This window comes from Empidonax traillii, unplaced genomic scaffold (genome assembly GCF_003031625.1).
Source record: "Empidonax traillii isolate 1590-97213 ecotype Southwest subspecies unplaced genomic scaffold, ASM303162v1 scaffold786:size292376, whole genome shotgun sequence".
Lineage (NCBI taxonomy): Eukaryota > Metazoa > Chordata > Aves > Passeriformes > Tyrannidae > Empidonax > Empidonax traillii.
This window is the reverse complement of record NW_020955979.1, coordinates 206,629-220,926: the sequence shown is the minus strand read 5'-3', so window position 1 is coordinate 220,926 and position 14,298 is coordinate 206,629. Positions and strand designations below refer to the sequence as shown.

At 37.7% G+C, this 14,298-nt stretch overlaps 1 protein-coding gene across 1 annotated transcript in view; it reads left to right on the top strand.

Annotated features, from left to right (window-relative positions):
• The window catches only part of PRKD3 (protein kinase D3), a 45,108-nt gene that overhangs the window by 3,752 nt on the left and 27,058 nt on the right, over positions 1-14,298 (top strand). The window contains exons 3-5 of the mRNA XM_027901476.1: positions 11,154-11,292; positions 12,922-13,053; positions 13,733-13,890. Of these exons, the coding sequence (XP_027757277.1) occupies positions 11,154-11,292; positions 12,922-13,053; positions 13,733-13,890 (429 nt within the window). The remainder of the gene's footprint in view (positions 1-11,153; positions 11,293-12,921; positions 13,054-13,732; positions 13,891-14,298) is intronic.

The window sequence follows — 14,298 nt, the reverse complement described above, 5'->3', positions numbered from 1 at the left end:
AAATTTTTCTAACTCTCAAGGTAAAAGCTTTTCATTCAAAAGGAGTAAACCCTCCTGTTACTTTCTCGCTTGTGAAATCTAGCAAAAGAAGATGTAGTAGTAAATTTTCTGCAAGAATTATTTTTCACGATATGGAGAGTATGTTCTTTCAGCAATTGTCACTGATACCTTAGGTTTTATAGTTTATGCTTACTATTGTTAAGGAGTATTCTTGGAACTGTATAGCCAGCCCTAATGCAAGGACCAGTTGTGGCTATAGATGTGCACTGCACGCTTGCAGACTTGCAGGAAGGAAATAACACTGATCTTGCTGGTTTTGCATCCAAGTTTTATCTTTATTTAGGTTTGGTAGGTCAGATCCTACTAAGCAACCTTAAAAGCAGTTAACAGTATTTCATAAATAAAAAAATAATTGCTCTTTCCCTACAAGGCCAGGGGTGAGTGAGAGTGAGGGAATTGAAAGTGAATTATTTTGTAGGAAATTGTTTTCTCTATGTCTTTCATTATTGTGATTTGTGTTTATGGTTGGTTAGTTTTATATGAATTTTTTGTACTTAATAGCTTGAAAGAATGTAAACTCATATAATATATGTTTTTTCCATATGCTTGTGTTATCTTTTTTCCCCATCTCATTACTTACTACATCTTCCATATTTTTACAAACTAGTTGTCAAGCAAACCAATTTCAGAATAACTATCAAAATGTAGTTCAGCATGTTAGTTCCTTTCTGCAGAGATGACTTATTTGGGTCGGCTTCTTTTTTTTTTTTCCTCCATATACCCTGTGTGTTAGCTACACCTTTTTGCAGCCATTTTAGGGGCTGCTTTTTCTTTCTAGATGAGCTCTTTCTCTTTGCATCTGCATATTTCCTGTCTTCTGTCTTAAAGAAAGATGAAAACAAATACACTTACACTTACTTTTCTTTTTCCTTTCTGCTCTCTTGGCAGGCTCAGCTAAACGTTTAGCTCAAGTTCTTGTTGTAGCTCAAGAAACTTCTTACATGCTGAACCTAATTTACTGCAAAAGTGACGAGGATTTCATGATCAGTTTTCCTCTTTTGTCTGGCTTTGCTGCAGTTTTTGCTCTCCTGTAGCTGATGCTATGAGTAAATGACTGCTCAGTGAAAACATGTTTGCAGGCAGCAAACTGATCAGGAAACAACCTCACGTGTGGTGGATTTGTCTTTCATAAGTAGTTTTGCAGCCACTGCCTCTGCCCTCTATTTGACAGCAAAAGGTCCCGCCTTGACTTTTTTCCCTTAGTTCTGTTGACTGTTGCAAGATTAAATGTTCTGGATTAGTATATACATAAGACACTGTTATTCTGTGTAGTCATGTGTATGGCTACCTTTTTTTCCTGGTTGAAAGCTTTGAATTTACTGGGTACGCTGTTGAGGCTCAACAGTGCAAAAGCTTCCCTTTCCTCTGGTATTCGACAATCTGCTTCAACCGCCTTGTCTTGATGTCATTTCAGGGTACTGTATAGTTTGTTCTTGTGATAGTTCTGTACTTAGCAGTATCTACTTACTGTTGCATTCTTTAGTGAATAAGGAGAAATACTTTTTTTACTTGAAATAATAATTTACAGTTTTTCTTCCTATTTGAGTGTTATCTTTACTAGAGTTAAATCGATGTTTCCTTACTTTAAAATCACATTTCAGACTTTTGTTCCTCTACATATCTGGAACAAAATAAAACTTTAAGGAGTCCTTCATTTACTTGGGATCTTGAACTACCTGCCTAATTGTATTTGAGACTACAGTTACAGTATCAAAAATGTTGATTAGGACTAGAAGATCTCCGAGGAGGCTGGATATTAACCTTTGTAAAACTAATTATAGCATCCTCAGACATTTTCAGAAAAATAACTTTATGCATTACCTTTATTTCTTTCAGGGGAAATAATCCACTGGGGGAAAGGCAGTCCTGCAAAAGCAGTGTTGGAGAGCGGTTTAGTTAGGGAAAAAGTGCTGTGTTTACCTAAAGCGTTTTCATAGCGCTTTACATAGTCCCAGCCTTGCTATATTGTTGATGGTCACCTGTGCTTTCTGCTTCAGATACTGGTCTTCTGTGTAGCTCTTTTGAGTTTTACAGAAGTGTGATTAGAAGCAGCATCAACAGAACTGAAACTAAAGAGGCATGTGCCTGCAAGGAGAGCGAGATGAGTAATGCAAATATTTGGTGTGTCTCTTAGCTCTGTTACAAATCTTATAAACATCAGGAGATGTTTTTACTTTTTGAATGTTTTTCTTTAAACTTGAAATTTTCAAGTTTAAAGTTGAATTTGAGGGGCACTGGGTTAGGGTTATTTTATATTGGAATGCTTAATAGAAGTCCTCAGAGAAGACAAACTTAAGACTTTATAGGGATGCTTCAAAAAATTCTTGCTTATGGTCTCCGTCTTCTCTGTTCATTCCTTATTTAGATTGCTGTGTATTAAAGTATCAGACATAGTTCGCAGGGGCAATCTGAAGAGGAACCTAAGCATCAGTAGATATGGCTGCTGGAACAGAGGGAGTCTGTTTAGAAGCAGAAAATGTGTAGCAAAATCTGCAGGTGGACAGTGTGTGTCCTTGCACAATGATCAAACATTGCAGAGTCGAGTTCTTAATCCTGTTTTGTGTTGGAATATTGTTTTTCCATTCCTCATGTGAGAGCACGTGAAGTAGAACAAATGTATTACTAACGTGAAGTAGAACAAATGTATTACTAACGTGAAGTAGAACAAATGTATTACTAACGTAAAACTAGAAACTTGCGATGTGGTGATGCTCCGTTGCCTGCAAACAGAGAATTATGTAGGACAGCATACTATAAGTGCTTTATTCTAGCTTTTTTTTTTTTTTGTTCTAGTTAAACTGATAGCCATGAGTGGAAAACGTTTGATTTTTCTGTGCTATTACTTTTGTAATATCAGGACCTGCAAGATTTATTGTAACTTCTTCCTTAAACTTAAAAATCTTCACTTTCATGTTTCTGCAGCTTCTCTTATCTGCTTTTTTTTTTTTTTTTAGTTTACAGACACGTCCTTCATAATTTTCACTTTCAGTCATGCTCACTATTCTCCTTCTTTACATATGTTTCCTCTGATGGCTTTACTACATTTTGCTCTGAAATAGACTAATTGCTCTCCTACTGTTGAGTGTTTGTCTGAAATTCTCCTGATTCTTTAACTGTTGTCTTCTTTTTTACTTGAATACTGATACATTATTTACCCATGCACTCTGTTCCTTACTCTCCCAAACAAGTTTTTCTACTTGACTGAACCCATCCAAGCAGTCAGCACTTAGCATAGTCAAAGGGATTTTTCTTATGTCTTACTTACTGGATTTTTCTTGTGTATTTTCATCATGTTGTGCTCTTGCATGTCTTAAATAAAATAAAAAAAGCCAATCAAACTTATTTTCTCACTTTCTTCCTCCTTTTTCCTCTGTCCTTATATATTTCTGGTGTTTCATTCATGTTTACTGCACTCGTTTCCTGTCTGTTTATCTTTTTCATATCGATTTTGATTCAGGCTAGTATTATTTTGTGTCTTAATTCACCCCGGAAAGTAATTTTTCCTTCCATAGTCTGCCTGTTTCTGGTTTTCTCTTAAACCTTCTTTGCCAACAGTGTTTATAATTCTACTGTTGCTGAACTCTTCCGTATGTAGTGCTTTGATTTTTTTTTAATTTCTTTCTTCAAAGTAGTCTCATATTTGTCTTGCTTACGTATAGTCTTGAAAACCTTATCTGGCACCTGGTGCTTTCATCTTGATTCCTGTAACTCTTTTTTATTTGGTGTCATTGCTTTTGGTAGAAGTAATATTTTTGTTATGTATTTTCTTCATCCTATCATGATCATTCTCTTTAAACCTTGTCTATAATTGTCTTTCTCTCAAAAGCAAATTAACAATTGCATATAATCTCATTTCTACTTGATTATTCACTTCCTTTGCGCTTCCTTGTTCCTGCATCTTATTTTTTGGCTATTTTTTTCTGTGATCTCTATAGGCAGAGTCCTTCAGGTGTAATTTTGTGTCCTCTTCCAACAGTATTTACATTTTCTTACTAGAGTTGATTGTCTGTTTCCCACCACATTATGCTGTTTTGTCTTGAATTTCTGCCACTAGCTTCTTACATACTTGTATTTAAATCTTCAAAATTCTATACTGTGTAAGGTGTTGCGAATGCAGTCACTGGAAGTACAGCTGTGTTCATAAGGAGTTAAATTTTGTATATGACACCTGCTTGTGAGTCTTTCTACTGTTTCTGTAGTTTCGTACTTGCATTGTTCTTATAAATGTTGAAGTTCTGGTAATGTTGTATTCCCAGGTTAATAATTCATATAATCTGAATTGAATGTGATCCTATTAGTGTGTATGCACTTTTTTGATAGTTCTGCCTGGTTTTTTAATTAGACTATGTGGGATTTAATTTTCAATAATTGGAGTATGGCTGAAGTCTTTGGATTGTTTGGAAAACTAGCTGGTTTTCTTTGACAATGAAGCAGACTAGGGCGTGAGGAGGAGGGAGATGAGGAGATGTGTTCAAACATTTTGGTTTCATAACCTTGGGAGGAAAAAAAGCCTGACGCAAATAACATACAAATGTATCTGTAGAATTTTCTAACCAAGAGACATTTAACTGTGTATCTGTATTATTGATGTATCTAAGAACTTAAATTTTAAATGGAGCTGAGTTAAAGTAGTTTGGATAGCTGGCTCTTCAGTGAGGGCTGCTGAAGGGAAAAAAAGTATTTACTTTAAAATACTTTAAATTGTCACATGAAAAGACCAAAACGTGGAATAATATGCGTAGTTTTCCAAAGGTTTGAACGCTGTTAGGGTAACGGCTGTCTAACCAAATTGTGGCGGAGGTGTTGACTTGAAGCTTAATATGATTTCTCAAGTGTTAACTGATGTTTTACTAATAAAAGATAAAGAAGTAAAAGAATAATTTTACGAGGATCATGTTACAATCCATCCATATTACAAATGGGTCTTTACCACTTTTGAAGTGTAATAAATAGGTAACAGTACTGCAACCATCATTCTGTTTTATTTCTCCAGGTTAAACGTGTAATAGTTCATGGTATTTATTTTTGAATGACTCTAAAATGAATGTAAATCATATTCTCTATCCATCAGCTGTGCTCAAATCTTTTTTCCCCCCTACTGCTCTACCTTCTTGTCATCTGCTTTCTTCATATGAGCTAAATAATTTAGCAGAGTAAGAAAGAGTTGAGGCATACTTGTGAATACATGCTTGTGAGAAGGTGGGAGCTGGGCAGTTACTGGGGGTATGGTGGTTTTATATGTGGGGCAGATCAGCATTTCCAGTTTGGTAATAGGTTTGCATGCTGGAAAACCTAGCCAAGCAGTAGTCCAAGTATGTCTGTACTGAAGCATCTGAGGAGGGAAAGATCTGCAACATGTTTGAAGCTAATTGTCTGTGTGATAATGTGATTTGGCACATGATTCTGAAGAGTGGGAGTGAATAACTGGGTAGGGATGCAGGATAATAGAATGGAGTGATTTCAGCAAACGAAGAGACTTTCCAATGGTGTTTTGCCCCATTAGACTTTGGAATTAACTTTCAGTGGTTTGAAGCATTTGTTTTGAGTTATGATGGGTCATGAGATATTGGACCTTGAAACAATATCCTCCTACGCTTTTCCCTAGTGTGAATTTTTGGCGAGTAGTCCAGACCTTTGTAAAGCAAGTCCTGGAACCTGAAGTAGAGGGATTTTTTCAGTTACTGCCAAGATAGAAAGAAGCCTCTGTTGTGTTTTGTTCAGCAGTACTGACCACTGTATGTTGAGTTCTTCTGGATAAAAAGGACAATGTAATGTACTATCAATTAAAGCTGTTCATACTGTAATACTTGCAGTATAAGCATTCTAGATAACACCAGTTGTTTTTCCTCAGTGTAACTGCAGTAATGCACTAGTAGTGTTCCTTGTGCTAGTACAACCCAAGTACTAAGGCTTGCATGTATTCTTGATGTAAGGCGATGATATCGGTATACCAGAGATTAATTTTGGAACAGTCTGTTGCATACGTAGACTTCCCACAAGTGATTTCCTGTAGCTAGATGCACTTTTGGAACTGTTAACACTGGGAACAGTCATCTCTTTGCTTTTAGGAAGCACAGTAATACTAGGATTAGCAGTTTATATGCTCTGAGTCACTGTGCAGATACTTTGGGCTTTTATGCAGGGAAGTAATGGCTGTATAATCCCGTAAGATAAAACAGGCTTAAAAAAATTCTGCTTTGAGTTTTGTTTTCAAGTTTACATTATGAGCTCTTAACACTTCAAAGGAACTGGATAGTGTTTGTCCTTAACAGCTTCATGTAATTGAGCGTAAGGAAGGCTATAAAAGCTGTACTTTGCTGCAATACAAGAGAGAAAAATTTGGTAGTGTACAACTTGAACGTAGTTCAGCTATTGAACATAGTTTAAGCTTTGCGTAAAATTTCTGTTAAAAGATACCACTTGAAATGAAAAACTTGTTAATCGATGAGGTTATTCTTGGCCAGCTGTCTGCACATAGCCTTCTGGCCAAGGTGCTAGCAAGGAATGCTGTATTCCCGAGTGTACTGGGGAGTGGAAGAGAGAGCAGGACGCTGCACGCCTGTAAGGAGCCAAGCTGCTTGCTTGGAGCTGATTGCTCCCCCCATGGAAGCCCGGCCAAGTGCCTGAGACTTGGGCTCTGACAGGCCACCTGCAGCTCATCAGCGCCGGCCATGCAGAGGGCAGTCAGCCAGTGTTTCCACTGCATGGGTGCTCAGGGCTGCAGTGGGGGCAGAGGAGAGTGATCTGGGCTGGGGGGTGGGAAGGAGCAGTCGGACAGACATCTTCCTGGTAGGGTCTGTTCTTTTATAACAGAAGGGGATGGGGGCGAGATGGTAAGGAAAGAGTAGGATTTGTTCATCAATCTTGGAAAGTTTTGTTAGGGATGATTGAATCTGACATCCTACTGGCAGAGGTGAGGCTGCTGCAGCTCTCTGCTGCGTGTCCAATCATGGCCAGTAAGATTGACCACATATTCCCTGTAGGCGCCAGCACTTGGATACAGGTTTACAACATGTACACGTGTACACGCGGATCGAAACAGATCAACAGTGTGTCTGTCTGTGAGCACTCACATGAGCACAAACAGCACTAGTGGTGTCTGGCTGAACCCTTCTCTGGTGGTTCAGGATGAAGGTCTCTTAATGGGGAAATAGCCACACAGACACATTCCCACACCCCCAAGAAGAAACCATCAACCAAAAAAAAAGTGGATGTTTCTAGCAGCCAGGCTCATAAACTCTCTGCCAAGTATCAGCTGCTGGATCTTGATCTTTCCAGTTGCTGGCACCTGGATATTCAAGCTCTTGATTTCATTTACTCTAATCTCTATAGTCACATCACAGGTTCCTCCACGTCTAGTTGCTGGTATTCAGACCCCCCATACACACACATGTGCTCAGAATGAGAGAAAATAATCCAGGGAAATATTTAGAAACTGAATTTAATGAAAGATAGGGCAGATGATGCTGATCATGCACAGGACATGATCAGATGGGCAATTGTTCAGCCCAACCCTTATTTACAGGTGATGAACCTTTTTTAATCTTTTTATCCCTTTATTTTTTCCACACTTATTCCTTCTTTGCCTTTAATTCCTTCCACAAACATTCCATAATAAGTATTGTACAATCCAAATTCCGTAGCATTTTATAATCAGTTCCATACCACCAGACAGCAACCCCTCTCAGCCCAAAAGGTGTTTTAGTGTTGACTTGTCTTGATCAATTTATGTGTGGAAACTGGGTCTGATGATGTCCTGAGAGCCCTGGGAGGGACTGGACAGGGTATCCCTTCCCTAGAGTCCTTAATTTGGTTTCCCACTTGCCCTTGTTTCTCTGTGCTCCCCTGGCTTGTGGAGATGGGCCTTTGGTGGGCTGAGGGCTCCTGTGATGGGTTTGGGAGTGCCTGGGCAGGGTGCTGTAGGGGCTGCCCCACCTGCTTGGTTCCTCTGTGCTGCTTTGTGTGCACGCAGACAAACACCTAATAGGCAGGATAGGTGAAGGACCTGTTGCAGGGTTCCTCAGCTACCGCCTTTTCCTGGATTCAGGAAGATCTCGTAGCAACTGTGACTCTGTAGTACCAATGAATAGGTTACTTCTGTTCTTATGCTTTAAGTTTTTGGAGTTATTGTTTCAGAAGTGGAGATTAGGCATGCACAGTACATAGAAAAATGTGTCCTGGTGAAGTCTTGTCACATATGATGGAACCTGTATATGGAGCTGTGTTTAGTAAAAGACTCCTTGTACTCAATATTAGCGGAGATTGTTCCTAAGTGTTGTTAGACCTGGGCTTGTGATTCTGCAGCTCAGTCTAGGAGGTACTAACCAAGCTCAAGCTTGTAAATAGAAGAATTATCTTTTAGGGGGTTAATGTCACAGTTACAAAACCAGGCTATCTTTCACATCATTTCATGCATGTGTATGTATATTTGTTTTGAAAGAATAGGGCAGTAAAGCGTCACAACAATATGAGAAACATTCACAATACACAGCTTAAAAGGTCAGTTTAATTAATTGAGAACCAAATGAGGGTATTGATGCCAACAGTTTTAACAGTCTGCAGTAGATGATTTTGCTTTTTTTACAATACTTTTACTCTGTAGAATTTAATTTTGCATTTGTCTGGAATTTATTTGAAAACCAAATCTCAATTATAGTTGTTATTTACAAACTCTGGAATTAATGTTGATGCTACTTTCTAAGGAATGTAATGTCTCATTATTAATGATTACACTTGCTGTCACAAAGAGGACTTGAGTATTCATCTCTAGTTTATTGTGTCAGCTAATGCTTTTTAGTAATGAAAGTTAATGTAGTAATCCAAGATTTGCACATGAAAAGGGGTAAATGGTGCATATGCAGAATAAATACGGTCATAGCATTTAAATAAGTGCTGCTTGGTATGTGTTTATGTGATCTCTGGTTACTGGGATTGGGGGAATATGTGCAGGGATGTTCTGGCAGCTGCATGGTATGTTTATGGTCTCAAAGAGTAAAACAAAAAAAAAAGAGAAACAGTGACATATCTTCATCAAGAGAACGAGACTTAGACCTGTGAAGTATCTTAGAGGTTCCTTAATATCTGTGGTTTATAGGTGGTTCTGTGAACTTTAATACAAAGAGGCAATAGTCCACCCTGGTTCCCTGGATCATGAGTTGTCCCTCCTGGCAGCTGAAAGTAATATTGGCATTAATAAAAAAAGCTGTGTTTATCTGCAGGCAGATACATACCATAGTCGTGTTGATTTTTATCTCCCTTTTGTTGTAAGTAAGTTTTCAGCAGCATGATGCAATTGATAGGAGTTATCTTGCGGATACAATTGATGGTAGCATTGAGGTGGTACCTTCCTCTTGTTGATACTAGCATTATGATACCTAGCTTAACAGTGCATATAGTATCAGGGAACAAAACCTCACAGCACTTATTTTAATGATGCAAATATAACTTGTTTTCTTGTCCATCAAGGCATGGTGGAATTTCGAGTTAGAGCCTAAAGTAGGTTTATGTACTGTTTCACTTATAAAGAACTGTTAGTTTCCTTGAAAGAATTATTAGTGTGCTGCATCTATGCATGCTCTGAATACAAAGCCAAGTCCTGTGCGTGCTTGCAGAGATACTGAGACATATTTGGGCAGCACAGCTCATTATCGAGCTTTATATTTGCTTTCCTAATACAAATGATCTTTGGGCAATTGGAAAAAGAATAGTTCCAAAGATGGACGAAGCAGCCTGCTTCTTTGGCATCAGCCCAGTAAATCAGTTTCTTGGTGCTGTGGATTAAATATCTACTGGTATCAGTTTAAATTTGCCAGCTCTGTCTTTTGGTTTTGTGTGCGTTCAGTGGCACAGATTCTGCCTCTCTTTGTGACTTGTCCAAGGTGGATAGTATGCTTTGCAGAGCATGGGAATTCTTCAGTATTATGTGTAATGTAATTGTGTAGTGTATGCAAACCAAAACAGAGAAGAACAACTTGATATTTCAGATAAAATTATTGCTGTAGAGAGGATATAATTTTTCTCTGAATGGGAAGAGAGTGTGAAAACAATGGGCGTGATGGATGCCTTCATTATGTCTCTGATTTGGTAGAACAGGTCTTTGATTAGTTAAGTACAATTAATATACCACAAGCTTCATGTGGTTTAGGTCCTGTTACTGACTGACTGCAATATCTAAATTAATAAGCTGTAGTCTGTTACCTCATTAATTGAAAATTTCTTCTGGGCTTTTCCATATTTCTTTCCTGCACATTTCTTTCCACATTTCTTCCTATTTTCTTCTGTGTGTTCCTACCTCAAGTTTGAATTCTGGTTTAAACAAAAGGGCCAGAGTAGCTAGTTGAGTGGTATTCATTCATCTCCAGGGTCTGTTCCTGCTCTTTTTTTCCTCTGTGAAATATTTACTTTTAAACCTTTCATTTTAAGAAGTTTTCGTTTTAGGAAGTTTTGTTCACACTTGACAATATTTTGAGAAGTAGGGAAAATACAAACCAAGAAAGATTTTTTTTTTTTTTCAGTGAAATGTCATGGAAAAATGACATGTTAGTTAATGTAATTATTTCCTGTATGGATTTGCAGTATTATCTTCTGTCCTTGTGGGGATTTGTGTCTTGAGCTGAATACCTGCTTGACCAGAATATCTGTGAAATAAGGATTACAGGTGGTGGTATCCAAGTTAGAGACCTCCATTGGCTTTCACTTACCAGACTGATTATGCAGGTCTGAGAGACTAAAACCCCAAAGAAACAAAAACCTTACCCTTTTTTTTTTTTTTTTCCAGCTGTAAAAAAAAGTGTGACTGTGGTGGGGAGAGGGGGGACAGGGAAGAAGTTGATTAGTTTCAGCATGATTGGGGTTTTTTTTGTTTGCTTGGTTGGTTTTTTGTTTGTTTGTTTGTTTTTGTCTTGTCAGTTTGTTTTTTACTTGTTATGCAACATTTTAGTTCAGAAGATCCTTTGTTTCCTCAAAAATAAGCAGATCAATTTTGTTTCCATGAAACACTTAAAACACTTGAGTTATATAGGTGTTATTAAAAATATTGATTGATAGGATTATCGAAGAACATGTATAAATTTAGAGTTTGTTTTCTGTTGCAGTTCCCAGAGTGTGGTTTCTTCGGCATGTATGACAAAATTCTCCTGTTCCGTCATGACCTGAACTCAGATAATATTTTGCAACGAATTACATCAGCAGAAGAGATACATGAGGGAGATCTTGTTGAGGTTGTACTCTCTGGTAGGTATTATTGTAACGGTGGAACAATGTTTTACTCAGTAGATTATTAGAAAATAGGACTTCGTGGAACACTGTTTTTGTGCCTGCCTTAAGCTCTTTGACTTAAGTCTCACATACTTTGGGGTAGAGGTTTCCAAGAAAATCTGAGTGGTACTGGTGCTTCAGTACTCAGTTTTGTTAATTTTTTTCGTTGTCCTGTTTATTCTTCTTCTAGTTTATTATTATAAATAAATCTGAATGATACAAATATTGAATTATATCAATACAATATTATAATTACTTAAGGTAAAATGCAGGTTGGATCCAGAATTTGTTCTTCCAACCCTGTCATTGGTTTTCTTTTGCTTGCCTCTATCTTTTTGTTCTGTAGTGTTTGCTATTGATGGCTTATACTGCTGTAAGGCTTTATATAAACAAAGATGCTGAATCATACCTATAAGAACAGACTCTTAAGGCTTATTGTTAACCTGTAGTATTCTTCAATAATTGGGACAAAAAACCCCCAGCCCTAACTGTTTCTCACTGTATGTGTTTAATCAATACTTGCCAAATTCAATCTAAAGAGCAAGCTGTAGTTAAACTAGAAATAAAAACTGGACCTAGTAACAAGCAGTTTTTTAAGACTTTGAGGTAAAGTGCCAAACTGAGGTTACATTTTAGGAGGAGAGACCTCTTGACTCTCATGGAATTAGACTTATAAATTTGATCAATAAAGTATGAATTCCAGACCTGTAAGGCAGAGTTCCTTGGCTGCATTTCAAGGCCTGCTGTTGTAGGTGTATCTGAGATGTTCAGTAATTGATCGTCTCGGTTTGAGCTTTTCCTTGCTTCTCGTAAATGGCACGTTTGGAAAATTTATTGTGTCCTTTGACAGTCTCTGAGAGTTTCCTTATAGACAGACAGACAGAAAGACCTGAACTGAGGCATTTTGTAGACATGTAAACCTCTTTCAATAGGGTTTTTTAAAAAAAGAATCTGAATAGGAAGTGTTAGTACCTATTTGATCAAAGAATAGTAGCCATCAGGGCAAGGTGGTGTAAAATACCTTCCTACCCTGCCCCCCCCAATAAACAGGACAAAAATAGGTTATATATATCTATGCTTGTTTAAGAAAAAGAACATTATTAGGGAAGTTTCCAGTGTTCTATGGAAACTCTATCTGCAGTTCTGTTTTGATACACCAAAAGTTCAATCTAATGAGCTTTTACTGAAAAAGTCCTTTAGAAGATAAAAATCTAACCTGTAGAACTGTCTTTTCTCTGAAAATTTTGTAGTTTGCAAAAGAGGTTGAAAATTAAGTTGCTCTTTCAAATGTTTGCTGTTATTTTTAGCAAAGCTTCTTGTACTTGCCTTCAACTTAGTGATGTTTTCAACACTGTGACTCGTACTGTTGGTTAGTTGTGGCTATTAGCCTACAGAGTCAAATGGATTTTTTTTCCATAATAAAAAAGTTTACTGAAAGCCATGTAATGGTTTAAATGTGTATTTAAATGCTATACAATAATATCCTGATGTCTAAACAGCTCATTAGTGTTCTTTGAATTAGCCATTTTTTAAACAGCATGTTCTTTCCATAAATCCTTGTTGACTCAGTGGTAAGAACCATAACTTACTGCAATTTTTTAAAAGCTTTGGCTACAGTTGAAGACTTCCAGATTCGTCCTCATGCACTTTATGTGCATTCCTACAAGGCTCCAACTTTTTGTGACTACTGCGGAGAGATGCTTTGGGGTTTGGTACGACAAGGATTAAAATGTGAAGGTAAGTCTATGACATTTAGTGTATTTGTGTGTGTATATATCTGTATAAGATAAGGAAGAAAAAAATTGTGTTGTGTTTGGTGTATTAGCAAGCGATAAATGTATTATTTCATTGTTGGAAGGGTTTGTGCATCGGAAAACCCGAGTTCTGATCTTGGCGTTAACCCAGACTGTGTGTGACCTTGGGCAAATGACTTAAGAAGTGTACTTGTTTCCCACTTTGAAACAAATAACTAGCTTATGGCCATGTGTTCTTTGCACAAGGAGCACGCACTCTGGAGAGACTCCCAAAGGGGAATCCCCTTTCTTATGGCTTTTGTCCAGCTGGCTGCTGTGCACTCTGCAGCCTGCTGTCAGGTACTGAAGCTGCCTTCTCACTGGCTTCTCTCTGGCTCTGTGCTCCAAAGTGGGGGAGTGATGAAAGCCTCCTGGTGGTGGGAGATCAGCGCTTCCAAGTCTTAGCCCTTGTTTCTAGAGCTGGGCTTACTGGAGACCAGTACAATAATGAGTACTGCAGAAAAAGCTGTTTCTGTGAATTGCATCAAAAGCACTAAAGAGAATTTAACACAACACAATTTTTGGATCATCTTTTAAAAACTGCTTTGGTAAAACATTAGTACAGTTTTTGTTACTTTGAATGTTGGGAGGTTTTTTGAATAAAAAAAACCCTACTCTTCCAGGTTGTGGTTTAAACTACCATAAACGATGTGCCTTCAAGATTCCAAACAACTGCAGTGGAGTGAGAAAGAGGCGTCTGTCTAATGTGTCTTTACCAGGAGCAGGGCTTTCGGTTCCAAGACCAGCACAAGCTGAACACACTTCCTCTGCCTCTGAAGAAGTATGTACTGTGAAAGGGGAATCAATTTCTGCTAATAAATTGTTATTAGCCTTTCACTCGTGGTTATATGAACTCTGAGAACTTTGGTTTCAGAATGATAAAACATCTTGCCTTCTTTGTAACATAGATTCATTCTGTAATTATAGTATCAGTATAAAATAGTTACTTGGCTAAGGGGATACAAATTGTAAACTTTTTTGCTGGGGAGGAGGGAGTGTTCCTGTTATGCTGTTAAGCTTTTCAGAGTTAATCTAAAAAACCCCAAGCCCTATCAAGGAGGGTGTAGGGGATCAAGGGCTTACAGTAGAAACAGTCATTCATAGGAGTTCCTTTTTATAATGGTTATGATGATTGCTGAGAGGTTATCAATTATACTACAACTATATTGAGATCATAGGACAGACAGTG